Here is a 27,693-nt window from a genome sequence, read left to right as displayed (position 1 = left end):
CCTCATCCCTGGAACAAGAAGGCAAACCAAAGCAGTGGGAGTTAACGGTTCTGTTCAGGAAGGAATTCGGGCACTCGGTGAGAGCACAGGCTTATGTTTTCAATTTGTGCAGTGAAGTCATCTAACAGTGGGACAGGCTCTGCTGTTTCCGAGACAGGGTGTGGAAGGAGGACAAGGAGAATGTGAGACGGGAGGTGGAAAGAGTGCCAGATGGCGGGGTTTGTCCGTGAGGGGGAAAGCAGAAAGGGCGAGTTTCTTCTCAGGCTCTGTAGGAACACCACTGTTCATGACCTCAGTGTCCTCTGGGCCTCTTCTGGCTTATCTCCCCGGCTCAGCGCTGTGAGGCCAACTGTGTCAGGGTTGTGATCAAGAATGATATGCTTAAGTCTGGGCATGGTGGTTCTATTCTGTAATCAGCCCTTGGGAGACTGAAACGGAAGCATTTCGGGTTGGGGGTTAGTCAAATAACATCTTTTTTCACCTTTGTGTTTTTCTTTTCAGAAATTTTTATTTTAATTTTTACATATGGGTGGGAGGGTGCCTGAGAAGGCCAGAAGAGGGCATCAGAATCCCTGGAGCTGGTGGTGAAGACGGATGTGGGTGCTGGAAACAGAACTCTGGTCTCCTGGGAGAGCAGCGAGTACTCTTAATCATTGAACCATTTCTCTAGCCCAGTGTTTTGGTTTTGCTTTTGGGTTTTTCTGTTTGTTTTGATTTTTGAGACAGGGTTTCTCTGAATATCCGTGGTTGTCTCCATCTGCCTCTGCCTCCCAAGTGTGGGATTAAAGGCATGTGCCACCACCGCAGGGTTTGATTTTGCTTTTTAATGCAGGTCAGTTTTTGGGAGAGAAGTTCTTGAAAATCATATTCTTGCAAAGCTTATATATCTTCTTGTAAGAATTAACGATTTGGTTGTAATTACTAAATAGACAACTTTGTCTTTATCAAAAGGTTAACAGAAACCTAATTCTGAAAGATTCACTAATATAGTACTTTCTCATATAAGGGTGAAACCCAAAGCAAAACGATTCCACAGTAAAAGTACAGAGCTTTTCTTAGGCAGGGTCTACGTGGCGTAGATCCCTCAAACTCATAGAGATCCTCTTGTCTCTGCCTCCATAGTGCTGAGATTAAAGCGTGGCCACCACGTCTAAACTAAGAAGCGTGGACTTTTGGTTGGCAGGTGGAGGTGAGAAATCGTCATTTGGAACAAAACCCCTTGCCCCGTGGAGGGGCCAGCTCCTAATAAAGAAGCTTCTCTCCGCCCTCTAGAAGACCGGGAAGGGGAATATCCGCAACAGACCGAGCCGCGAGACGAAGGCGACTGAAAGGGCCAAGGCTTCGCCTTCTGTCTTCCCCAGAACTTCAAAGGAACCCGGGCAGGAACCTGTCTTAGCCCCTCAGTTGGGCCATCCGCTCAACCGATGTCAGCAGCACCCCGCCTCAGCACGCCTCACCCGGGTCAGCAAGCGAGCGCCGGGAGCGAAACCGGAGCCCCCAGGGGGCGCGCGCGCCACGGCCAGAAGACGGAAGTCCCGCCTCCCGTTTCCGGTGGCAGAAAGGTGTGGGGCTGGCAGCGGCTTCCTGTTCGAGTGAAGCTGTGCTTTAGGCACGTGTGTTACTTTCTCCGGCTCCTGTGTCTCCCCCTTCCAGTTGATCTTGTCTGCGGTACTCCTTGCAGGCCCAAGGATGAAGGCGGTAAGTGCCCTCGGGTCCTCGGCCCCCGTGACTTACGGTTTCCCGGGTTGACAGGGTCCCTGCCTAGCTTGTCTTTACCGTAGATTTTCCACTCTGGTATAGGGGGCGGTGGCCTGTGTTGGGGCTCCTGGCGGTTCTTTGCACCATCTGCTTCGGGTCCTTACTGGGCTTTTGCTTCCTCGCTCACGGTGACCAAGCACGGCCTCAGGGAGCAGGTGTGAGGCCAGCAGTGAGCCCTGCATCTGAAGGATGTCAGACTGAAGAGTCTTTCCAGACTGTCTCTCAATCCTTTCCTACACGTGAGAAGCAAGTCCAGACTTCTTGAACCGGACCCGGAGAGGACCCGTTTCCCACTTAAAGTTTAAGGAGATAGGAAGGCTGGTGATTTCCGAGATGGAGAGGGAAATTTAGAAGGAGTCTTGGGATTTGGATTATAAAACAATTACCAGCAAGAGAATTGGAATCCAAACACATAATTCAGTTTTACCCTCCTTAGATCAGGGATCTTCATTGAGTTGCATGATTTCTGTAACCTTCACTTCCTCTGTTATGTGACGATCATTATATAGGCGATTGAGAAGTCTGAGTGCTTTGGGATTAATAAAACACAAAGTAAATGCCAATTGTTATTGTTAAAGGTAGCCATTATTTTGCTCTGTTTGGGTTATGGTACAAGTGTTAAGCTACCCTTGAATAACCATGCACCTCAAGATAAGAGATTCATAACGTTTTTCATTTCAGGTAGAATCAGGTTATGGAAAAATTCTGTCATGAGTCACCGATGCTCTAGTGCCATCCTGTAGGATGAGTTACTACTGCCTTATGTTGGTTTTAGTTCTTATACAGGATCCACAATTGTGAGACATTTGTGAAATTGGTCTAATTTGTAAGCTATTTTCCTTAACCTGATTTAAGAAACAATTTAAGTTTCTAAGTTGCAGTGCCCCTTCTGTTGTTTTCTAGAGGAGGAATAAAAAGCAGGTCCCAAGCTTTCGCAAGCTGATAAAAACTAGTAAAGTGAAACTCGAAAACAAACTGAAGAATAAGCAATTTAAGCAACAGAGTACTATCAAGAAGTACCGAAAAGAGCAGAGGAAGCTAAGGCAAGCTGTCAAAGATGCCGTGTCCAAGAAACCAGTCCCCTTGGAGGACCCAAAGAGCAAATGGCCAGGTAATGAGAGCCTTCACTCACCCTAGTTGTCTCTGGTTACGCTGAAGTGTTCTCTGTGGAGGTGACTTGTGTTCTAGTAACATTCGTCCTGTGTTTATGGTCTAGGAAATGATAGAATTTCTTTATGCTTTACCACAGTCAGTATGAGAAAGCATTTCAAGATGTATGCACTGTGACAAAGCTCGCTTCTGCTTTTAGTTGGTCTAGACAGCAGATCTAACAATGTAGTACTTGGGAAACACCCCGAGTAGCTGTGTAAATAAATTTTGGGCTACACGTCGGCACTGTCACCTTCCCATTCACCGAGAGCCGAGTTAAGACTGCTTTGCATTCGTGCATTCTTCACCATGTTGCCAATAGGAACTTCCTTTTCTTTTCTTTATTTTTTTTTATTTATTATGTATACAATATTCTGTCTGTGTGCAGGCCGGAAGAGGGCACCAGACCTCATTACAGATGGCTGTGAGCCACCATGTGGTTGCTGGGAATTGAACTCAGGACCTTTGGAAGAGCAGGCAATGCTCTCAACCACTGAGCCATCTCTCCAGCCCTCTCTTTTCTTTATTTTTATTTTTCCAGACAGAGTTTCTCTGTGTAGCCCTGGCTGACCTGGAGCTCGTTCTGTAGACCAGGCTGATCTCGAAGTCACAGAGTTCTGCCTGCCTCTGTCTCCTGAGTGCTGAGATTATAGGCATGCACTACCACTGCCCAGCTGGTATTTCCCTTTTTAAACTGGTGGTTTTCTTTCAGCTTGTAGACTTGGGCTGAAATTCAGGTCTAATTGTTGTAGAACTATCCAAGAACTTCAGATACTCAGAATAGGAAAAGAATGTGACCATTTTGAATCAGGCCAGTTCTGAAGCTGATTTAAAGAACGATTTGTTTTTTTCTGTAACCATCTTAATCTCTTAATCCTGACATATTTGACCCAGTAGTAGCATTATCGTAAGGGATATATGATCATTTGCTTGGAAGTCAGGAAATGTGGGCTCTTCTTTTGATTTGTGATGGTAACCATGTGGTCTTGTTTGGTCACTCAGCCTCCAGTCTAGGAACAATGAGTTGATTGATTATAGATACTTTTAGAGAAAGTATCTAAAACTTCTAAAGTTTTACAACCTGAAAAGTGTAATGTGCTGCCAGGTGGTGATGGTGGTGGTGCACACCTTTAATCCCGGCATTCAGGAGGCCGAGACTGACAGGTTTCTGAGTTTGAGGCCAGTTGGTCTACAGAGGGGGTTCCAGGACAGCTGGGGCTACACAGAGAAACCCTTTCTTGAAAACGAGAGAGAGAGAGAGAAAGAGAGAGAGAAAGAGAGAGAGAGAGAGAGAGAGAGGAGAGAAAAGCAAGAAAGAAAGAGAGAGAGAGGGAGAGAGAAGAAAGGAAGGAAGGAAGAGAAAAGTGTAACGTGCTAATAGTTCCCTTAATAAAAGTAAAAGGGAAAAAATTTATTCTTACAGCTTAGCATCTAAGTGAAATCATGAGAGACGGATGAATATAAGAAAAAGATGGAGGCAAACACTGTTAAGTCTGATATGAAGAAAATCAATGATTTTTTTTTTCCCCCTTGTAGCCTCACTTTTCTTACTAAAATAGCAGAGTAGGTCCTTGGATGAAATGTGGCAGGTGAAGGAGCTAGAAGTGCAGTGATAGAAAAAAAGAGTCAACGGGAGAGAAAAAATTGGCTAACAATATACACCAATTTCTGGTTTGAGAAATGCAATGTCCTTTAAAGTAGATAGGAGTTTCATTCTGTGCCTGCTTACATAGTAGTATTTATCAGTCTTACTGCTGTTAGGAAGGTTAAGTTTTGTTGGTGAAAACACTAAGGTTGTCTTATTCAAAGTTGAATCTAATGCACTTCTGAAAGGGTTATATATAGATATATAGATACAGATATGCACACACAGATATATCATATAGACACACGGGAATAAAAAGGTGAATAAAGGGAACACAGAAAGTGAGCAGGAAAGGAAGTTAGAATGATGAGTGAGGTTGGGATTTTGTTATAGGATGAGTAACTTTAATATAGAAAGGAAAGCTGCCAAGTGTGTAAGCAGGAGAATGGTGGAAGTGTAACCCTGCAACCTAAGCCAGGGAACAAAAGCAGAACACTCTAGTGTTCAGAACAGCAATGGTTGAAGAAATAGAGGTCTATATGTGTAGTTAGTAAAACAGTACATTGGAAGTAACCAAATAATACTGGAAGGACAGATGGTGTGGTCCAAGAATGAGCACCAAGGCTTGGGACCTGGCCTTTGGAGAGGGCCGCTGAAGTGAAGCAAAGGTCACAGGAGATGAGAAGGTGCTAATGAACTCAGCCGTTGGTTCTCAGTTCAGAATACATGATTTCTAGATTTCAGGAATCAGATACTAAGCTGCTAGCCCTTTGCTGGGTGCAAAGCATCTCCACGAGGAAAAGAATTGTCACGGGCATGTCAGTAGTGCTTTCATGGGGAGTACTGGAGGAAGGGGAGGTGAGATAGAAAAAATGCAGGACTTTAATACTTCTTTTTTCTTTTTTGGTGGAACAGTTAAAAGGATGGAGAGGGAAGAGGAGGAGGAGGAAGAAGCCCTTCCTTTAGATATGATGGATGAAGATGACTTACAGCTGATGAGAGATTTAGGACAAAAAGCATCTTTTCTTACAAGAGATCTTTCTTCTAGGTAATATTTCATCTGGATTATAAGTGTTCACATTTCTGTGCGTTACAAATGTGGTTCTGAGCATCAGACCCAGGACCCTGTACGTAGCTCAAGATGGACAATAACTGATGGTCCTCCTGCCTCAGCCTTCATAATCCCCAGAGGGATTATAGGCACGTATCATCTTGCCTGGTTTACAATAGATTTTCTGACGATAGCCTTTAGGTACATGTGCTGGTTAGTTTTTTGTTTGTTTTTTTGTCAACCTGACACAAACTAAAGTAATCTGAGAAGAGGGACCTTCACTTGAGACCATGTTCCATCAGATTGGCTTATAGCAGTGATTCTCAACCTTTCCAGTGCTGCAGCCTTTTAATACAGTTCCTTATGTTGTGGTAGCTGTTCGGTTGGAACCTCCAGCTCACTCCTGCTAGATCCCGCAAGCCTCATGCCTGTCTCTCCAAACCCGGGCAGCTCAGAGTCTCTGAATAAAGGAAAGGCAGCAAAGAGCCCAGTTCCACATTCTTGGCTGCACTGCAGCTTCCTCCCTTGAAGTTGCCCGCTGCCCAAGTCCCTGCCTGATGCTTTCAGCTTTTGACCATATTTGGGTACAAACCCACTTTGTGGGGGATATGTCATCAACCCTCGCCTACAACCTATATAATCTCCCTGCTTTAGTTCTGTGGGCGGCTTCTCCGGCCTTGATCTCTGGGATTGGAGAACCCACCTGGGATTTGCTTTGCTGAAATAAGCCTGTTGTACTTTTTAAATTCAGCTTGATCTGGCTTACTGAGGCAGCAGAGAAACATATTACTGGGGGACAGAAAACCTATGAGTGACCCCCGATCATAAAATTGTTTTCATTGCTGCTTCGTAAGTGTAATTTTGCCACTCTTATGAATTGTAGTGTAAATATTTTTAGAGACCGAGTTTTGACAAAGAGATTGGACCCACAGGTTGAGAGTTGCTGGCTTACTGGCAAGCCCGTGGGGGCATTTTCTTGTTTTATGTTAGTTGGAAGGGCCCAGCCCATTTTTGGCAATGCTATCTCTTGGCATGTGGTCCTGGTATAAGGAAAACTGAGCAAGCCAGGAGGAACAAGCCAATAAGCAGTGTTCCGCCATAGCTTCTTCAGTTTCTACCTTACGTTCCTGCCCTTCATAAGGAACTCCAGTTGTAAGCTGGGAACAGATCCTTTCCTCCTCGGGTTGTGTTTGGTCATGGTGTTTATCACTGCAACAGAGGCCTCTCTAGAAGAATACCCTTTAAGACTGAAATTGAACTTTTTTCTGCAGCGAGCCAGTTCATATCAAGAAACGAAAGCATGAGAGTGTGATAGCTAAATATGAAAAAGTGCCAAGAACTCTGCAGACCGCCCCTGAGAAGGAGCTGATTCATTTGCTTCCTATCAAGGATAAAAGCGGTATAATCCCACAGACTAGGGAGAAGCCAGGTGAGTCGATGGCTGACTCCCTAGTTACACTTAGATTACTCCTAGAACACACTTTTTTTTTTTTCATTCAAAGTTTGGCATTTGGCTTTTAGTCATATCTGTAGAGTAAGAGTAGCTGCCATTAGCATATAGTGGACTTAGTAATTCTGGCCAGGGTCACAGATAGTTCTTTTGGGAATCTGTTTCATTGAGAATGCAACTAGAGCTATAAGGTTTGGGTGATTATCTCTTCAGAGAGAGGGGAGTGGGGCAGAGGTAGAGAAAGAAAGAGAAAATGTGTTTGTGAAGTAATAGTAAAAGACAAAAATCAAAGACACCGTTATAGTGATTTGTAGCAAAGCATGTACTTGGGAAACGCCGTCTGGACAAACACTAAATTCTGCTAGCTCCCTCCCTCCCTCCCTCCCTCCCTCCCTCCCTCCCTCCCTCCCTCCCTCCCTCCCTCCCTGTTATTGCCTAGCCTGAGATTTGTGGTAACCACCCCTCTGTTCCTTCTCTGTTCTGTTTTACCACTTAATGTTATCACGGCTTTAATATGTAAATCTGTCCAATAGTCACAGACGGCCAGCAAGAAGAAGAGGATGAAGAAGAGCAGGAAGTTGAGGAAGGTAATAAGACACATCTTCGTAGTTGACTGTGGTCTTTTTGTTTTGTTTTGTTTTTGTTTTGTTTTCAAGACAAGGTTTCTCTGTAGCTTTGGAGCCTGTCCTGGAACTAACTCTTGTAGACCAGGCTGGCCTTGAACTCACAGAGATCCGCCTGCCTCTGCCTCCCGAGTCCTGGCATTAAAGGCATGTGCCACCACCGCCCGGCTGATATACTTTTTATTATGGAAAAGTGTGCACAATTACATTTTTCAATGGCGAGGCAAACATGAAAAATTTTAATTTTTACTGTTTTGAATCCTTCTAATTATAAGAAAAGGACCTACTTAACAAAAACGATTACTTTTGAAAACAGCAGAATTGATTTTGTGATGTACAATCTTTTTTTTTTTAAGGACAATCGTGCTTAGTGTATTTCTTTTTCAGTTACTGAAATGTGGCTTTTTATCATTTAAAAACATTTAACATTTAAAATTGCTGCTTATTTAAGTTAGTAAAATTATATTTTTATTGTATACGTATGCATGTGGAGATCAGAGGATTGGCAGCAGGCTCCTTCTACCAGCTGAGCCATTTCACTGTCCCCCACCCTCACTCTTTTTTAAAGACGAGGTCTCATATGCTCAGGTTGACTGGAAACTTACTGTGTAACCCAGGATGGGTTCAAACTCATGGCAATCCTGCCTCAGCCTGCCAAATGCTGAGATTACAGGTGTGAGCCATCATACGCCATGCCTAGTGGAATAGTTTTAACTAATCAAAATTAACCTGGAAATACATTTTATATGAAACTACTGTTAAATTTTACTTCAATTTATCAGGCCTCATTAAAAATGTGTGTGAGATTATAGACCAACCGTTGTAGTTAGCTGGTTTCAGTCACTGATCAGATGCGCATCACAGGTTATTCTTGTGTGTTTATTATCTAGTTTCCTCTGAGTCTTTCTCTTGGAACTCACTTTGCAGACCAGGCTGGCCTCAAACTCATAGAGATCTGCCAGCCTCTGCCTCTCGGCATATGCCACCACCACCCAGCTCCTGTGAATTTCTTAACATACAATTCAAAGCCCTACATAGAGTTGAAAACAAAAGTATGGTATTTTGTAACTTAAGAAAATACTAAGTCAAGAGTGTTTCATTAGCTAATGAAGTTGTGGGCTTGTTAGGATAGTATTTAAAATTTTGAGCGTGGGGTTTGGGTCCGTTTCTGTTAGGTTTTGAATTTGAAATTGAAGTTAGCTAAGCTGCTTTTTTAGCTTTAGTTTTTGCATCTGCAAAATAACATGTATGTGTGTGATAGTAGACTGGTGGGTTATGCCCAACAATAAACATAGATGCCTACTGCCATTGTTAATACTTATATAAAATGAAAGGTATGAATTTATTCGCTCTCTGAAAGTAAAAGAATATTTAAGAAGGAAAACCTAATTTCTTTCAGAGGTCATTGAAAACCCTGTTCCAGAGCTCACCATGGAAGAACATTTAATTGAGAGAAAGAAGAAACTACAGGAGAAGAAAATACAGATTGCAGCCTTGGCATCTGCCATACTGTCAGATCCAGAAAATAATGTGAGTGGTATTGATTGTGTAAACCACAGATTGTTGAAGAGCTCTAGTCTCCTTTAACACACAACACTGAAAGGAATTAACTAAACATAAGCTGGAGTTGAATGAAACAGTAGACAGAATCTTAGCTTCATCCCGCATCTCAACCTGATTTCTTTCGTGAGCTTAGAAAAGCCACTTAGACTCTGAGCTTTGTTTTCCTCATTTGCAAACAAAGATACAGGATTTATCTTGGCAACTCGGAGGGTGGTAAATATCTTAAAGTTACTGGATTAGGGAGGAATCTTCCTGCAGATTTGTCTCACCAGTCAGTAGAGGGTGTGTGGGGAGGGGCAAGCTTCTGTCCCCACATGTGTGTGCACGCACGTGTGTGAGTGTGTGCCTGCTGCTGTTCATCCACCTCTCTCATTGTGCCTTTCTGTGCCAGTTTTCCCAGGCTGGTCTCAAACTTGTGTTCCCGCCTCAGCTTCCTAAGTTTTGGGATATTAGGTGTGTATCATCATATCTACCTACTTCAAGGTTTTAGTGAGGAACATTCTGTATAAAAGTCAATGGAATTAGTTCAGAAATACTTGTAGTTAGAAAATACTGTACAAGGCTGATAGTGTACATTTGTAACGTAGCACTAGGGAACTTGAGGCAGGAGGATTGCTATTAGTTCATAATCAATCCATAAGTAAGCTCTTGCCTCAAAAACCCAGAGAAACAAAGAAAAAAAAAGAGAGAGAGAAGGAGACAGGGATGGAAATGTGAGAGGAAGGAAGAAGAGAACAATACGAATGGAGGAAACGCTTTGAGTGAAGTTCAGCCAGAGTCTCAAAGGAAACTGCCTGAGTCTTGGGTACATGGTGAAATCAAGAAATCTGGGGTTCAGTCTTGGCTCCCCTAAGTGCTGCTTGAGATAGGTTAAGTCCTTTTTCCCAAGAAAACAGCATTTCAACACTGTTGTGAGAATTAAATATTTCACATTAAATGATATCGTTCTTGTTATATTGACTTTCCCAGTATCTGAGTATGACAAGTATTTATCTATTGGATGATAAATTGGATTTTGCCTCCAAACATTACCTGCTGTTGTGGAGGGAGGGATGTGTCATGGTAATGTGGAACACCTGTGTGGACTGGATTCTCTCTTTTCCTCTTTACAAGAGTTCCGGGGATTGAACGCAGCTTGGTAGTCATGTATTTTGCCTGCCATCTCCCTAGCCCCTGTTATTTAGGGTAAGAAATGTCATGTGGGCAAACTTTGAGTAGTACTTGTCTTTTTTAGTTTAAAAAAAGGTAATATATGGACCAGAATCAGAGAGGGGAATGGGGAGTTAGGATAATTTTTCATTTCTGTTTTCTTATTTGATCACCATAGAACCATAGAGATATTCTTATTTTAATTTTTTTAAAAATAAGTTTATTTTTGAGGATTTCATAAATCCCCCCATTTCTCCCTTCCACTGCTCCCCAGATCACCCCTAACAAATCCATCTCCCAATTTCGTGACTTTTTGTGGAGGGGGTTTGGGGAAAGGTCTCGCTATGTTACTCCAGCTGGTTTGGAACTCAGTGATCTGCCTGATCTGCTTCTAAAGTGCTGGAGTTAAAATCTTATGATGTCACCATGCCAGGTTTTTTTTTATTGTCGTTGTTTGTTTTATAACCCATGAAGTCTAATTAGTGCTGCCTAGATGTACGTGGGGTAGATTTGTTTTGTTTTTGAGACAGGGTTTCTCTGTGTAACAGCCAGGGCTGTCTTGGAACTCACTCAGTAGAACAGGCTTGAACTCAGAGGTCCAACTACCCATTTTGATAGCCATGTAATTGGGCCCAGGTCATCTGCTACTCCAGAGGCTTATGCCTGTGCTCCACAATTTCAGGATAGCAAATAGATGAAGTCCCGTTTGTCCTTGCTGTGGGAAACATTGCTAGCAAGCCAGAGTACTGCTCTTCACTCACTGTTCTGCTCCAGTAGCAATAGTAATTCAAAGGAAGCATGTTAATTGAAACCAACTCCTTATTTATTTATTTCTAACGGGATTGTTTCACATCCTTACTGACTACTCTCTGCATCTTTCCAATTTTAGTATATGTGCTGCTGAAGTTAGCACCAACTTAATACTTTTGTATTTTATCATGCAAATTATCTTCAAATCTTACTGCAGTTAATATAACTTGGCTCTATATATGTATATATTTTCCCTTCAGTATCAGGTATTGAACCCAGGACCTCATGTATGATGGTCAGGTGCTCTACACTGAGCTACAACTTCTGTGGTTATATATTTGCTTAATTTAGTATTAGTAGTTTTGTTTGTTTCTTTTCTTTCTTTTCTTTTCTTTTTTTTTTTTTTGATACAGACTTTCTCTGTGTAGACCTAACTGTCCTGGAACTCACTCTGTAGACCAGGCTGGCATTGAACTTAAAGAGATCTACTTGCCTCTACCTGCTGAGTGCTAGAATTAAAGACATGCACCACCACTGCCCGACGCAATAATTATTTTTATTGTATGCACATGGGTGTACTAATGCAGTTAAAACTTAGCTCTTGGGAGTTGGTTCTTCCCTTCCACCAAGGGTTCCTAGGATAGAAATCACAATCATCAGGCTTGCTCTGGAAGTACTTTTACCTGCTGAGCTTCTTGCCAGCCCAACTCCTCCCTTCTCCTCCCCTCCCCTCCCCTCCCCACCTTACCTATCCCCCCCCCCAAGATATAGTCTCACAATATAGCTCTGGGTGCCCTGAAATCAGAACCCACAGAGATCCACCTGCTTCTGCCTCCCAAGTGAGTACTGAGATTAAATGTGTGCACAGTCACACCTGACTCCTAACCTATTTCTAATAGTTTGTACTTGCCTACATGGGTGAAGTATGGTTTTCCTTTAACTTGGTGATGTGTCCATTGGAGTTTATTGCAGCTTGGCTCTGTTAGTCTTTAGGTGAATTCCACTTAGGATGTCAGATGCAGGGCTGTTGTCTTTTCTCTGAAGTGTTTTGCCGCCAATTCTGTAGTCTTACGAATCATTTCTTTAACAGATTAAAAAACTGAAAGAGTTGCGTTCCATGCTGATGGAACAGGACCCTGATGTGGCTGTCACTGTCCGGAAGTTGGTGATCATTTCCCTGATGGAGCTATTTAAGGACATCACTCCTTCCTATAAAATCCGGCCTCTAACTGAAGCAGAAAAATCCACCAAGGTGATGCTAGATAAAATTATAAGCGAAAAATTTTGGAGGACTAGAGATGGGAAAACAGGGAGTTATTGTTGTTATTTAATCCTTGTTCTTTCCCCAACCCAAAGTGTAAGGCACTTGTTTTCTTGTCTGTTTTTGAAGTTAATGTTCTGATTTTTAAATCTAAAATAATTTTGGTCTTTTCAGATTCGTAAAGAAACCCAGAAGTTAAGAGAATTTGAAGAAGGCTTGGTTAGCCAATATAAATTTTATTTGGAAAATCTGGAACAAATGGTTAAAGGTATATTAAACTTAGACTTTCTCTTTGAAACCCTGGCTGTCCTGGAACTCATTCTAGAGCAGACTGACCTTGAACCTGAAGATCTGCCTGCCTCTGTCTCCCTAGTGCTGGGATTAAAGACTGTGCCACCACTGCCCAGCTTTTTTTTTTTTGTCCTATGTTTTTTCTCTTTGCTATAGCCCTGGCTGGCTTGGAACTCAGTTTGTAGACCAGGTGGCCTCAAGTGTACAGAGAGCTGCCTGCCTCTGCCATCTTAGGGCTGGAGTTGAAGACTTGTACCATCATGCCCAACAGGCAACCATGTCTTAAAAGAACATGCATATCTAACCTTATATGATCACAAAGGTAACTTTATATTCTGCTTTATGTGAGAGGCAGTCTAAAGTCAGATTTCCTAGAGACTGGGACTGTAGTGCAATTGGAAGAGTTCTTACTTAGCGTTCATGAAAGCTTCTGTCTCTGGCACTGTTTAGGCCAGGCATAGGTGGTGGTACACACAGTGACATCAGCATAGGGGAGGTGGAAACAGAGATACCAGAAGTTCAGGGTCATTCACACCTACATAGAGAGTTCAAGTCCATTGTATGCCAGAATGGAGACCCTGTCTCAAAACACAGAAAGACTTCCAGAGTTCAGCCTTTCTCTACCATTTGCATAATAGGTAAATTACCTTTCTGTGCTTTTTTCAATAAATAAATAGTAATAATATTGTTTACCCTATAGGATTTACGAGAAGCAGTTTGATTTATAAACATGAAGTGTTTAATTATTTTATCAGCTATTAGTATTAGCATTATTATTTCTGTAGTTCTTTGTCTTTCCTTTTATGCTGCTGGGGACTGAACGCAGGAACACATGCACACTACCATCGAGCTGTGTGCTCGGCATGCTGTAGTCCTTCATAAGCAGTCATGCATTTGTTGCATTTATGAACAGTTGGGATTTCTTCTTCTTATTATTATTATTTTAAAACTGTAGACAAAAGACTATATCTTGAAATAGGTGTTCATGTTTTAAAAACAGACTTAAAACTTAGCTAGGATGATAAGCCTTTTGAATACCCATTTCCAAAACAAGAAGGGCATAGTGAAAATTGGGTGGTGAATGAGAAGAAACCCAGATTCCTAGTTCATCTCACTGAATTCCTTTCCTGAGTACTAGGACCAAGGGTCATATAGTTCCCAGCTGAGACAGTGCTACTGAGCCTCCTGTTGGCCCGAGTGGGACAGAGAAGTGGTAGAGTGGACACTGGGTGGAGAGGGGAGGCTTGGATATTGTTTTTATGCTTTGGTATCCACCTGGAACATACTAGGATTTGTTCCTGGAGACTCTTACCTGGCCATTGACAAGCCCAAGGACAGGCTCAGTAGAGACGGTGTCTCACAATATAATGTGGAGGGCCTGGAGAGATGGCTCAGGAGACCCAAGTTTGGTTTCCCAGACCCACATCAAGCTGCTCACAATTGCCTATGACTCCAGCTCTCAAGAGTCCGGTACCCTCTTCAGACCATGTGGATACCTGCATTCAACGGTGCACATACCCACATTTACCCATTAAAAAAGTAGAGTGAAAGGTGACAGAAAAAGACAGGTTTTGACCTCTGTCTTTGGCATGCGTATGGATGTGTGCACATAGTCATATACTGTGCACACACACAAAAGAATGTAATGTAACTACACTAAAAATGAAATTAAGTTTAATATTAAGTTAAATACCAAATTACCATTTCTTTGGACGGTGGTGGTGCACGCCTTTAATCCCAGCACTTGGGAGGCAGAGGCAAAATGGATCTCTGTGAGTTCAAGGCCAGCCTGGTCTACAGAGTGAGCACTAGTATAGTCAGAGATGTTACACAGAGAAACCCTGTCTCCTACTACCCCCCCACAAAAGAAAGAAAGATACCCCAAAGTACCATTTCTTAATTTTTTCTTTAACATATATTTATTTGTTTTGATTGTGGGTATACGCTTGGGTGCACAGATGGCATTGTGGGAATGTGAGTGTCAAGAGGGCACCTTGTGGGAGGCAATTATCTCCTTCCATCCTGTGGATTCCAGGAGTTGACTCCTGAGCCAACTTTTTAGCCCTACTTAACCATCTTGGCATGTAACTAATTTGAAAGATTAATAAGATGATTTATGTTCTCTCTCTCTTTTTTTTTCCTTTTGGTCCTAAGATCAAAATCCTGTTATTTTACAGTTTCTTCTTTATGTAAGTTGTAGCTTCTGTCTGAGACCATGAAGATGTTCTACACAGATCTGACCATGCAAATATTTTATAGTTTGATAAAGTTTGGGAATACATGTTAACTGTAAAACAAAAGCCAATCAGTTTAAGCTCTGACTAGTGACTAAAGTAACTGCATTTTACTTAGACTGGAAGCAAAGGAAGCTGAAGAAGAGCAACGTGGTCTCCTTAAAGGCCTACAAAGGGCTGGCTGAGGTGGCTGTGAAGAGCCTGTGTGAGCTGCTGGTGGCCCTGCCTCATTTCAACTTTCACAACAACATCATTGTGCTGATTGTCCCTCTGATGAACGATGGGTCAAAACTGGTGGGTTTTTCTAAAACTGGTTTATTGCTCTTGTCCTTGTTAGGAAGATTACACACTGCTTCATCTTACCCCTAAATTCTTTATAAGCTGTTAGTAGTAATTAGCAGTTTATTATGCACCTGACTTGAGTTGGTTTAGTGAGTAGTTCTCCTTGGAGGGTTTAGCCCAACAGCAGGGGTTCTGGTCCCAGTGTCAGCTCTACTTTACTGTCACGCCTTCTTTTTCAGATATCTGAAATGTGTTGTGAAGCAGTAAAGAAACTCTTTAAACAAGATAAATTAGGCCAAGCTTCTCTTGGTGTAATTAAAGTGATTTCTGGTTTTGTAAAGGGCAGAAATTATGAAGTTAGGCCAGAGGTAAGCCTTTCTTTTCTTACTTTGAAGTTTGTTTTAAATTTTCGTTTGTTTACAAAGTTAATTTTTTACTGTTTCAAGAAATTCATTTACAGACTTCTATAAGGTGGAAAGTTAAATATATATATATATATTCATTAAGTAAGTATCGCTGACAGTTTGTCGTGCATATCTTCCTAGATGTATTGGTAAAGAGATATATGCATCCTTGTTTCAAAACTTAAAAAAAGTCTTCTAGTCGGGACCCTTTTCTGCAGCAGATTGATATGATGTGCGGTGAGCTTCAGCATCCCACACACAAGCATACAACACCCCGCTTGGTAGCGAGTTGTCTCAAGAATTTTCCTGGTATAGTCAGTGTTGGAGAGGCCACTGTTCATATTATTATTATTATTATTTATTTTTAATATTGTGAGTATTCTATGAATTCTTATTAGTGGATCCAGTAGTAATTACATTTAAAAATGAGAGATTGCCGAATGGTTTTCTAATAATGTGTCTTTCAATGTCATTAGTGATTTGAGTCATATCCCAACTGACTGCCCAATACTGTGTTGCTATTTAATTTTTTTGTCAGTATGTAAGGTGTAAAGCTGCCCACATTGCATGTGTGTTTATTTGCATATTATATGTGTGTGATATTGAAGTTGCTAGTGTGGGTCTGTGTATGCGTGTGTTCAGGCACACATGTAAGTGTGATTGTTGATGGTACAGGTAGACTTTGAGTATATTCTTTGATTGCTGTCCACCTTTATATTTTTGAGACAGGGCCTCTCACTGAACCAGAAGCTCATTGATTTGGCTGGTCACTGAGCTTTGAGATGTGTCTGTCTCTGTATAGTCCCCCCAGCACTGGGGGTATAGGCATACTGCCACACCCAACTTTTTAAATGGGTACCGGAGATCTGAACTGAGGTCCTCATGCTTCCATGGCAGGCACTTTGATGAGGGAGCCATTTTTCTAGTCATTTGTACCTGTTAATTAATAAAGTTTTTCTTCTCTGTATACTGTTTCAAAGATGTTGCTTTACTAAAAATTTAAATTTATATAATGAGACCAATGAAAGATAACACAAAAATAGAAAAGAAACTCAATGGAAATACTTGTGTATATCAATGTGTAAAAACACCCACATTTCAGTAGCATTGCTAATCACAAGAGGAAACATGTCTGTAAGTAAATTTGAAGCAGCAGTTCCTAACAGAACATAATCAGGGATTAAAAATCTCAAAATGCTAGGTGCTTAGCCAGTAGTCATTACTTTTTAAGTTTTTAATATAGCATAACAATATAGCATCTCAGTAGCATTTACTGAGATTTAAATGTAGAAAATATAGAGAAAGTCTTTGTTAAGTTTTTTTTCTCTTCTCCCCTCTCATGGGTCCCATTCTAGTTTTCTGCTGTTTTCTTTCACCCTCATGCAGATACAAATATAAAAACCTCCTTCCAGCCTGTTGACTCTGTGCTGTTTTCTTTCACCCTCATGCAGATACAAATATAAAAACCTCCTTCCAGCCTGTTGACTCTGTGCCATCTTGTCTGCCTGTTTTTCTCTTACATTCATGAATGAGCTGTTTTGAATTTTACTCAAATACTGGTGTCCTTTCACAAACGGATGTCTGAGTGTGATTTTCAGAAGAAGACTCCGTGTTAATCTAATAAAACATTTAATACATTTGGTATACATTCTTTTCTGCCGAGTCTTTGGGGATGGTGTAAGTACTAAGCCGTGTGTTTGTTGTTGTTTTTCTTTCCAATATTAGATATTAAAAACATTTTTATGTCTGAGAATTAAGGAAGTAGAACTGAAAAAAGATACAGAGGACATTAACAAGCCAAAAAAGTTCATGACTTTTAAGGAAAAGAGAAAAACTCTATCAAGAATGCAAAGAAAGGTTTGTTTTATTTTCTTTTTCATTTCATTTAAGTATTCTGCTTTAATTGATCTTGGATTACAAGTGGAATCAAAGTGTAATTAGATAAATGTTGTATAAATCATAGTTAAGAAAGGACTTTTATTGATTACTTTTGTTGTCTGACAGTCTCTCTCTCTCTGTGTATACACACACACACACACACACACACACACACACACACACAATCTATTCTGATTACCTTCTACTGGTTTTTATTCTTTTTTTTTGTAATCTTTCTATCTCCATTAATCCTTTGCTCCTGCAGATATACACAGTAGTCTCTTTCTCTGGCTCATTTCGTGACCCATTTAGTTTAACCTGGGTCATCTGTGACCACTTGAAGTATCCATTGGAGCCTGCTTGGGTCATCTGTGGGTATAACAATTGAAGGCAGTTTTCCCTCTTTCTTTTTTTTTCTTTTTTTTTTTTTTTATAAGTTTAGTGTACACAGTAGCTTGCTTTTCATTTATTTATTATGTATACAATGTTCTGTCTGCGTGTATGCCTGAAGGCCAGAAGAGGGCACCAGATCTCATTACAGATGGTTGTGAGCCACCATGTGGTCGCTGGGAATCGAACTCAGGACCTTTGGAAGAGCAGGCAATGCTCTTAACCACTGAGCCATCTCTCCAGCCCAGTTTTCCCTCTTTCTAAGTCTGTTAGTAGCAAATAGCTCAGAGTTAGTGGTGAGCCTGTCCAAGCTCTTTTCCATCCAAGCCTGACTGTTGACAGGCATCCCAGGGGTCATGAACTCATGATTGCAGCGGTTATATGTTGTTCAGAAATGACATTTCATAGATCTTCCTATTTTCCCACTCTTACAGTCCTTCCTCCCCTTAACCGCAGTGTTCCCTGAGCCTTAGAGAGGATGATAAAATTGTTTGCCTTGTGCACTTACTCTCATGTACTGCCGTGAGTCCATGGATTCACCACTGCTCACCTGAAAGAAACTTCTCTGATTAAGGCTGAGAGTAGCATGCATCTATGAGTATAAGCATAAATATTTGGAAGACAGCTTGAGGCTATCTATGTCAGTTTAACTAAGTAACAGTATTCACTTCTTCCCAGTACTGTGATCTCCCCCTTCATAGTTTTTTGACTATGTTTACAGTATCAGGCTTATATTCTGTCCTGTGAAACAAATCTTAAGTCTAGGCAGAGAGCAGTAGCTGCTCCTATAGCAGGCTACTACTGTTCACAAGTGTCACATTTTGCTTGACTAGTCAGTCAAAAAGAGGAGTCACAACTAGATAAGAGCATTGCTTCTTTTTCTCCCCCAGCAGCTGAATAGCGCCTCCAGGGGCTGTGGAAGTTAGCCAGCAGGGAGGACTGCTCAAGCTAAATTCCAGCTTGATCTCCCCCTACTGTGAATACAAGGTGTTTGGTGTCTTCAGCAACATTGTCTTATTGTATAGCTCTTGTGGGTATCTAAGAGGAATGGCGAGAACCTGCATTGCTTAAGGACTTCTGGGGCTCTGTGATCCTGGGCAGGTAGTTTGTCCCAGCAATGACATTTTTGTTTAAAACCTGACAGCTTCTGGGAGTAGTTTTTTTATAGCCGTACAGGGTGTCCCCCTTCAAACTCTTGCTTTAAAACTTAGGAGGCAGAGGCAGGTGTGAGTTTAGTGAGTTCAAGGCCAGCCTCATCTACAAAGTGAGTTTCTGGACAGCCACAACTGTTACACTGAAACCCTGTCTCGAAAAACCAAAACCAAAAAAAAAAAAAATTTTTTTTTTTAAAAAATTTAAATTTGTTTGCAAGATAGGTATCTTAGGATTTTTTTATTGCTGTGAAGAGAAACTGTGACCATGGCAACTCTTATAAGGAAAACATTTAATTGGGGTGTCTCACTTACAGTTTCAGAGGTTCAGTTCATTATGATGAGGACCATGGCATTTATGCAGGCAGACATGGCACTGGAGCTGAGAGTGCCACATTTTGCAGGCAGCAGGAAGTTAACTGTGACACTGAGCAGTATCCTGAGCATAGGAAATGTCAAAGCCTGCCCCCACAGTGACACACTGCCTCCAACAAGGCCATACCCACTTTCAACAAAGCCACACCTCCTAGTAGTGCTACTCCTTATGAGATTATGGGGGCCAGTTGCATTCAGACTACCATATTCCACCAGCAAGCCATTGACTGGCACTCCTCCATGACCTCTGCTTCAGCTCCTGCCTCCAGCTTAAAGCCCTGCTTGAGTTTCTGTCTGACTTCCTCCAATGATGGGATGTGATTTGGAAGTATAGCCCAAATAAGCCTTTTCCTCCCCAACTTGCTTTTTGGTTTTTGTGTTTTGGAACAGTAGTAGAAACCTAAGACAATAGGCTTTTATATTACTCTTTCATATGTCTCTGGTTTGTTTAATTCTCCCTCCCCATCATGTTTCCCCTGCTTAAATCTTTCTAGCCCCAGTATTCCCCACTCTGCTTTTTTTATATTATTGCATTCTACTACCTCCTCCTTTAAGGCTTTTCCCTCCCAGTACTTCTTTGTAATTTCCATGTCCTGGCTGTTCTGGAACTCACTCTGTAGATCAGACTGGCCTCAACTCCTCCCACCCCCTGCCTGCAGGTGCTCTTGAATGCACAGACTTAGAGTTTGGAAGCTAGAATCACATATATGGGAGAATGTGTGACATTTATTTATTTGTTTGTTTGTTTTGTGCCTAGTATAGTTCTCTTACTCAGTATAATTTTGTTTCCTGAAAATTTTGTAATTTCATTTATTCATCTATCTGTCTGTCTATCAATCGATCGATCTATCTATCTACCTACCCACCTACCTATCGCCTAGTCCAGTTTCCTTACTCAGCATAATTCTGTTTCCTGCAAATTTTTTTTTTTTTTTTTTTTTTAGTTTTTCGAGACAGGGTTTCTCTGCGGCTTTGGAGCCTGTCCTGGAACTAGCTCTGTAGACTAGGCTGGTCTCGAACTCACAGAGATCCGCCTGCCTCTGCCTCCCAAGTGCTGGGATTAAAGGCGTGCGCCACCATCGCCTGGCTCCTGAAAATTTTGTAATTCATTCTTTCTATCTGTCTGTCTGTCTGTCTGTCTGTTTGTCTATCTATTTTGTGCCTAGTCCATTTTCCTTACTCAGTATAATTTTCTGTTTCCTGCAGATTTTGTAATTTCATTTTCTTTAGGCCTGAATAAAATTCCATTATGTGGACATTCAGGCTGTTTCTATTTCCTAGCTGTTTTGAATAGAGCAGCAGTGAACTTGGATTAGCAAGTATCTCTGTAGTAGGCTATATGTCCAGGAGTAGAATATCTGGGTCACATGGAATTCTGCCTCTGGCTTTTTGAATAATCTTCCACACTGATTTTCAGTGTCTGTATCGGTTTATACTCCCACCAAGAGTGAGTGAGCAAGAGTTCAACTTTATCCTTCCTTCCTTCCTTCCTTCCTTCCTTCCTTCCTTCCTTCCTTCCTTCCTTCCTTTCTCCCTCCTTCCCTCCCTCCCTCCCTCCCTCCCTCCCTCCCTCCCTCCCTCCCTCCCTCCCTCCCTTCTCCTCCTCCTATTTCTTCTTCTCTTCCTTTTCTTCTTCTCCTCCTCCTCTTCTTCTCCTCTTCTTCCTCTTCTTCGTTTTTATTTTTGTTTATTTATTTTTGATACAAGGTTTCTCTGTGTAGCCTTGGCTGTTCTGGAACTTGCTCTGTAGACCAGACCGGCCTCAAACTCAGAGTTCTCCCTGCCTCTGCCTCCTGCATGCTGGATTTAACTGCATGTGTACAACCGCCTAGGTGTTAATAATTTCTTGGTGATAGCCATGCTGACTGGGTGAGATGGAATCTCAAAGTGCTTTTAATTTGTGTTTATATCATAGTTAATGATGTTGAAAACTTTTTATTTGCAATTCATATTCTTCTTTTGAGAATTCTCTTTTAGATATTTTTTTTTAAACCTTTGGCCCACCCCTTGTAACACACCTCCATCAAGGCTACATCTCCTAATCTTTTTTAGTTTTATTAACTGTGGACCAAGCATTCAAATGTATGAGCCAATAGGGGGACATTCTCATTTAAGCTACATCATCTCTCTAGCCCCTCATTCGGATCTTTCTAAAAATTTTGACAACTAGGTTCTCTTCGTCATGTTTGGCCTTGGGACCAAACTCAAGTTATTGGGCTTGGTAGCAAATGTCTTTACTTGCTGAGCCTTCTCTCTGGCCCTTTATCTATTTTTGGCTGAAGTAGTTGTATTCTTGATGTTTTGAGTTCTTTATGTATTTTAGATAATAATCCTCTGTCAGATATGTAGCTGGCAAAGTTTTCTTCTATTCTATGAGCTTCACTTGACTGGATTTTCCCTGTACAGCTCTTTCCTACCGTGTGGTTTCTGGGAATTGCTCCCAAGTTCACAGACTTGGCAGCAAGTATCTTTCCCCACTGAACCATAGCCACCACTCCCAATTTGAAAAAAGTTTTTCTATATTTGCTTATTTATTTACTTACTTATTTGTGTGTCGGTGTCTATGAGAAGCAGTTTAGAGTCATGAAATACAGATTTCATTTTCCTTGACAGAAAGGGTGCACTCACTTGAGTTTTTATTGATCCACTTGTTTTATGGACAAGTTCTGGTCTCTTAAATCTGGCTTGAAATCCAGTCACTTTTCCTCTCTGACACTTTTGAAGAAGGGCAAACAGTACCTACTGTTAGGGTCAGTTTACCGTTCATATGAGATGATACGTGTAGCACATGTAAAAAGTTCATAATGCGGAGCAACCTTTTGGTTTTTTGAGATGGTTTTTTAGTAGCTTTGGAGCCTGTCCTGGAACTAGCTCTTGTAGATTAGACTGGCCTTGAACTCACAGAGATCCGCCTGCCTCTGCCTCCCCATTGCTGGGATTAAAGGTGCGCCCTAAGCTGCCCGCTAATGCTGGGCAATCTTTATAAACATTCACTTGTTACCAGAGTTAGAGTAGGAATCCTCTCTGTCCCTCTTTCTCTGATTTCATCCTTCCACCTTTTTCCTAGGGGCAACCAGCGTTACCAATTTAGCTCGCTTGTGTATCATATCTATTTTTTTTCTGCCTCTGCTCATATTTATATTCTTAGACCATATGTGGTCTTACCGTGTAGAGTGTTGACACCCTACCCCATTTTTGCCTTCACTGGTATGTGTTTCTTACCCACCCCCTGCTTTGTCTTTTCAGTGGAAGAAAGCAGAGGAGAAACTGGAGCGGGAACTTCGGGAGGCTGAAGCTTCAGAGAGCACTGAGAGAAAGCTGAAACTGGTGGGCACTTCCTTCCACTCTGTCATACTCCCAAGATGTTTTACTAAATGGCTGTAATTATAAATGGTTTCAACTTAAAGTTATATCATTTTGGTTTATTTCATGGGTCTTAGGTAGATGATTTTTGTGACATAAGAAAGTACAGTGAGATGCCTTCAGGTTTTGAGATCGCTAGACGTATGTCTTGTTTCAAAGTCTGAGTTGTGGGAGGGATGAAAAGGGAAAGGAAAGCTGAACTTGTCTCACTCAGGAGAGCTACTTGCTGGTTCTAAGGTGTTCTTTTCTGATTTCTCTGCCAGCACACAGAGACTCTGAATATTGTGTTTGTGACCTACTTCAGAATTTTGAAGAAGGCCCAGAGGTCACCTCTTCTGCCAGCAGTTCTGGAAGGTCTTGCCAAGTAAGGACTGTGTTGGGCTGAACCCTTTAGACCCTTTGCACATAAACTGTCTCTGTGCATGTCCCCGGTGCTGTCCTAATGCTCCCTTCTCATTCCTTTTTTATGCAGCAGCCTTTCCTTGTGGGGGTTTTGCTTTTCTCATTTCAAACTTTTTTAAAATTTCCCTTTTTTTCTTTCTACTTTATATGTTTCTGGAATTCTTAAGATTCACCACTCAGTTCTTGATGCCATTCTACAGATGAAACTTGAAACTTTAGCCATAGGGCTGGAGAGATGGCTCAGAGCTTAAGAGCACTGACTGTACTTCCAAAGGTCCTGAGTTCAATTCCCAGCAACCACATGGTGGCTCACAACCATCTGTAATGAGATCTGGTGCCCTCTTCTGGCCTGCAGGGACATATGCAGGCAGACCACTGTATACTTAATAAATAAATAAATCTTAAAAAAAATAAACTTTAGCAATGTTAGCCATGTTTAGCAGCAGAGATTTAGAAATCATCTTAGAAATATATCTCTGGCTGGAAGCAATAGTTCTGGTCTTTACAGCCACTCGTGACTGGAGCTCACACGCCTGTGCTTCCGTATGAAGCGTAATGCCATTGTCATTGGAAGCCTCCCAAGAAGACGGAGCAAAGGAGGGATTGTTTCTACTGCGGTGATTTTGTTTTGCTTTGACTTGGATTTTACTCTGTATTCCAGGCTAGCCTAGAAGCTGCCTTTAACTTATCGCATGGAGGTGTGAACCATCATTCCTGGTTCCTGACATCTGTTTTTTTTTTTTTTTTATGGTTAATTCCGTAATTCTTTAAAAAAAGTAGGCTTTCTTTTTCAAATAATATATGTTTATTTTACAAGCCCGAAAGAATATGGAATTTAAAATAAGCTTCTGCTCCCATGTATGTGTTTGTGTTTCTGTCTCTGTTTGTCTTTTTTGAAATAAGTGGAAGACTGTTTTGTAGTGTCCTGTAAGTTCCTTTAAGTTACTCGGGAGATTTTTCCGTGGTAACATGTAGGGGCCGTTTTTTTTCTTTTCTTTTTTCGGACTTTTTTTCTTTTTATCTTTGGGATTTTGAAGAAAGGCCTCAGGTAGCCCAGGCTAGCCTCAAACTTGTGTAGTCAAAGATGACCTTGAACTTCTGATTATTCTGCCTCCACTTCCCAAGTGCTGGGGTTCTAGGCATACACTACCATCCAGTGCTGAGGCTTGAACCCTGAACCTTGTGCATGCTAGGTATGCAGTCTGCCAACTGAGCTACATCCTCAGACCAGAGAATACATTTATGTCTTCATGTACTTGTGCACACATATTTCCAGATGAAAGGGTGTTCTCATTTTAAATTATGGTTAAAGAATGCCACATTGCTTCTCACAAAATTGGTAGCAGTATGTGTGGAGTCTCTCACTTCTTTGTTCAGAGGTTTACACAGCTTTAACAGACTTGCTTTGGGGACTGTCCTGGAACTAGCTCTGTAGACCAGGCTAACCTCGAGCTCACAGAGTTCTGCCTGCCTCTATATCCCGAGTGCTAGGATTAAAGGCGTGCGCCACCACCGCCCGGCAGTACTTTTGTGCCTGATGTTTAGTAGTGTACCGAGTATTCTAACACCTACCAGCTGAGAAGATTCCTGAACTCTGCTGCCTTAGTCATAGAAGCCTAGGGCAGTCAAGTGATGCGGTATAGTGTCACACAGTCATTAGTCACCAGTCCAACAATGTTTCCATTTTATTTTCAAGCTGTAATAGTGTCTATATTCCCAGGTTAAGTACCAAGGCTTGAACCTAAGACCTTGTATGTGCACTACCTGGCTGTAGCCCCCTCAACCACCAAAGTCCATGTTCTCATAAATGGCAGAATCCTTTCTTTCTTTTTTTCTTTTTTGTTTTATTTTCTTTTTTGAGACAGGATTTTTTGTGTAGCCCTGGCTATCCTGGAATTCACTCTGTAGATCAGACTGGCTTCCAACTCACAGAGATTCGATTGCCTCTGCTTCCAGAGTGCTGCGATTAAAAGCATGTGCCACCACTGCCCAGCAGAATTCTTTCTTTTTTACTGCTTCCTGTTTCCTAAGAAGTTATTTCTGCTGCCTCCTTGTGGTTTGTAGAAACCTAATGCATTTAGTCAGGGCAGTCGTTTGCTCTTGGTAACTTGTTTCTCAGGACAGAGTATTTTCACTGATGCCTCATCTGTTCCTACCAAGTATAATATCTAGCCGCGTGAGAACTGTGTAAAAGGTCAGTCTGGCAAGGCGATGGTGGTGCACGCCTTTAATCCCAGCACTGGAGGCAGGGGCAGGCCAGGCTGAATTAAGGGAAAGCTGTCAGTGATCTTCTATATCCATTATGACTAACAGTTTGAAATAAGTAATATTTAAGATGCAGTTTGAAAGTCAAGCTATTTTTACTAGTTTTATTTCTGCTTTTGGATTATTTGGTAACTCAGTTTTATTTGACTCTAGGTTTGCACATCTTATAAATGTGGAGTTCTTTGATGATTTGTTAGTGGTTCTTCATACCCTCATTGAGTCTGGTGTAAGTAGCTATTAGTGGATTGTTTTTTCATAATAGAAAAGATAACAATCATTCTTAGTTGCCAATTTTTTTTTTTTTAAAGAACCTAAGTTATCAAGAAAGTCTTCACTGTGTTCAGACTGCTTTTCATATTCTTTCTGGACAAGGTGAGTTGCTGTCTTAGGTTTTATTTGCTTTATTCGTGAAGACTGTAACTTAACCTAATTTGTGTTGTCATCTCAAAGGTGATGTTCTAAATATTGACCCGATGAAATTCTATACACATCTCTACAAGACATTGTTTAAATTACACGCAGGTATGTTCTTAGAAGATTCTTTTTCGGTACGTATGTGTAGTCTGAGACTATGTTATGATCATAATTGTAGCCGACGAGAAATAGGATCTGGTGCAAAAAATGCGGGCTTATTCTTGCTGTGCCTGTAGTTAATGTTATATAAGACTTGGGGGTAAAAGAACTTTTGGGGTTGACAGGGAGTGCTGTAAATGCAGCCCAGAGCATCTCTGAGCACTGCTCTACTGAGCAGGAGGATGATTTGCAGCAGCATAATGATTCATCTTGCGGGTTTGCTGGAGTTCAGGTAGTTGCATAATAAAAGCAATGACATTGACTCTGAAGGATGTCTGTTCTAGGTGCTACCAACGATGGTATTGAGATTGTACTCCACTGCCTTGATGTCATGCTAACCAAGCGCAGAAAGCAGGTTTCTCATCAGCGAGCTCTTGCCTTCATCAAGCGCCTCTGTACGCTTGCTCTGCAGGTTCTTCCAAATTCAAGCATTGGCCTTTTAGCGACTACCAGAATATTGATGCATGTAAGTGAGGAAATCGAGCCAAGTTTTCATGGTGTGCTGCACTGTGCTTGTTTGTGTGTCTCTGTCCTTGATAGTTACCATTGTTACTAAAATAATTCGTAGCCAGGTGCAGTAGTTCGTGCCTACAGTTACACCGGGGACTGATGCAGGAGGACAGCTCAAGCCCAGGAGTTTTAGGCCAGTCTGAATAGCAGCCTGGGAGCCTGTCTTTCTCATTTGAGTCAGGGTCTCACTGTAGTGCTGGCCTGGAACTAGCTATGCAGACCAGTCTGGCCTCAGACTCACAAAGTACCTGACTGCTTTTGCCTCCCAAGTGCTGGGATTAAAGGCACATGACACCAGCTTAGTAAGATCACATTTCTTTTTTTAAAAAAAAAAGGGTGGGGGGTGGGAATTCATATTTGTAACAAAATCAGGTACTAACAGAAACAAAGCAGTTTACGATACCTCCTGAGGCAGCCATTTTCACCACTTGGTGTCTGTCCTTACTGCCCTGTATGAGCGTCTGTGCAGCATACAAGCAACACTTTGTTTTCATGGAAAGGACGTGATGTGAATTGTGTTATATACTGGGTTTAGAGTGAATAATGAAAGATATTTTCATGTCAGTATAAATTTCCTACTTTATGTTTTTAACGATTAAGGTTTTTTAGTTCTTTGTTTAGCAAACACAGTTCTTACAGTGCACTTGTCTTTGTTACAAGCTCTTCACAAACAAGACATTACTTGGTTTTTATAACTGAGATAACTCTATCAATTCTTACTCATTCCGCTTTTCAGCTGGGCTAAGGGTGCAGAGGAGGGAAGTGACTCAGCCAGCAGTCACAGAAGTCACTCAGCAGCGGTGCTGGTGGACTGTAAAGGTGGAGCAGCTGGCATGCCCTAGTTACTGTCCAGCTTACTGCCCACCCTGCTGCCCACTTGCAGTGTGCCCGATACACTATTGTGTGTTAAGAAATAGGCAGAAGTGGGTTCCTCATTCACAGCCGCTTCTTTGTTTTCCTAATGAATATAGAAATTGCTCATAAGTAATGCTCTATATGCCTTGCTCAGCCTTGATGAGGGGCGGGGAGGGGCTTGGTCTGCCTCAACTTAATGTGCCAGGCTTTGTTGACTCTCCATGGGAGAAATGGTTGGGGGAGTGGAATGAGAGGAGGGAGGGGATCTGTAGTAGTTGGTATGTAAAATGGATAAAAAATTTAAAAAATAGCCGGGCGGTGGTGGCGCACGCCTTTAATCCCAGCACTTGGGAGGCAGAGGCAGGCGGATCTCTGTGAGTT

The 27,693-nt window shown here is 41.7% G+C and overlaps 1 protein-coding gene across 1 annotated transcript in view; it reads left to right on the top strand.

Annotated features, from left to right (window-relative positions):
* Positions 1 to 1,544: 1,544 nt before the first annotated feature.
* Positions 1,545 to 27,693, top strand: part of Noc3l (NOC3 like DNA replication regulator) — a 32,253-nt gene continuing 6,104 nt past the window's right edge. Inside the window, exons 1-17 of the mRNA XM_075973963.1 lie at positions 1,545 to 1,698; positions 2,662 to 2,869; positions 5,408 to 5,540; positions 6,815 to 6,972; positions 7,527 to 7,580; positions 9,016 to 9,146; positions 12,169 to 12,330; positions 12,514 to 12,607; positions 14,983 to 15,158; positions 15,386 to 15,514; positions 17,276 to 17,407; positions 22,591 to 22,671; positions 22,971 to 23,071; positions 25,528 to 25,600; positions 25,683 to 25,746; positions 25,825 to 25,896; positions 26,232 to 26,413. Of these exons, the coding sequence (XP_075830078.1) occupies positions 1,690 to 1,698; positions 2,662 to 2,869; positions 5,408 to 5,540; positions 6,815 to 6,972; positions 7,527 to 7,580; positions 9,016 to 9,146; positions 12,169 to 12,330; positions 12,514 to 12,607; positions 14,983 to 15,158; positions 15,386 to 15,514; positions 17,276 to 17,407; positions 22,591 to 22,671; positions 22,971 to 23,071; positions 25,528 to 25,600; positions 25,683 to 25,746; positions 25,825 to 25,896; positions 26,232 to 26,413 (1,959 nt within the window). The 5' untranslated portion in view covers positions 1,545 to 1,689. The remainder of the gene's footprint in view (positions 1,699 to 2,661; positions 2,870 to 5,407; positions 5,541 to 6,814; positions 6,973 to 7,526; positions 7,581 to 9,015; positions 9,147 to 12,168; positions 12,331 to 12,513; positions 12,608 to 14,982; positions 15,159 to 15,385; positions 15,515 to 17,275; positions 17,408 to 22,590; positions 22,672 to 22,970; positions 23,072 to 25,527; positions 25,601 to 25,682; positions 25,747 to 25,824; positions 25,897 to 26,231; positions 26,414 to 27,693) is intronic.

This window comes from Microtus pennsylvanicus, chromosome 5 (genome assembly GCF_037038515.1).
Source record: "Microtus pennsylvanicus isolate mMicPen1 chromosome 5, mMicPen1.hap1, whole genome shotgun sequence".
NCBI classification, from domain to species: domain Eukaryota; kingdom Metazoa; phylum Chordata; class Mammalia; order Rodentia; family Cricetidae; genus Microtus; species Microtus pennsylvanicus.
The sequence above is the reverse complement of the archived record's forward strand: the minus strand, read 5'-3'. Positions and strand labels throughout refer to the sequence as shown.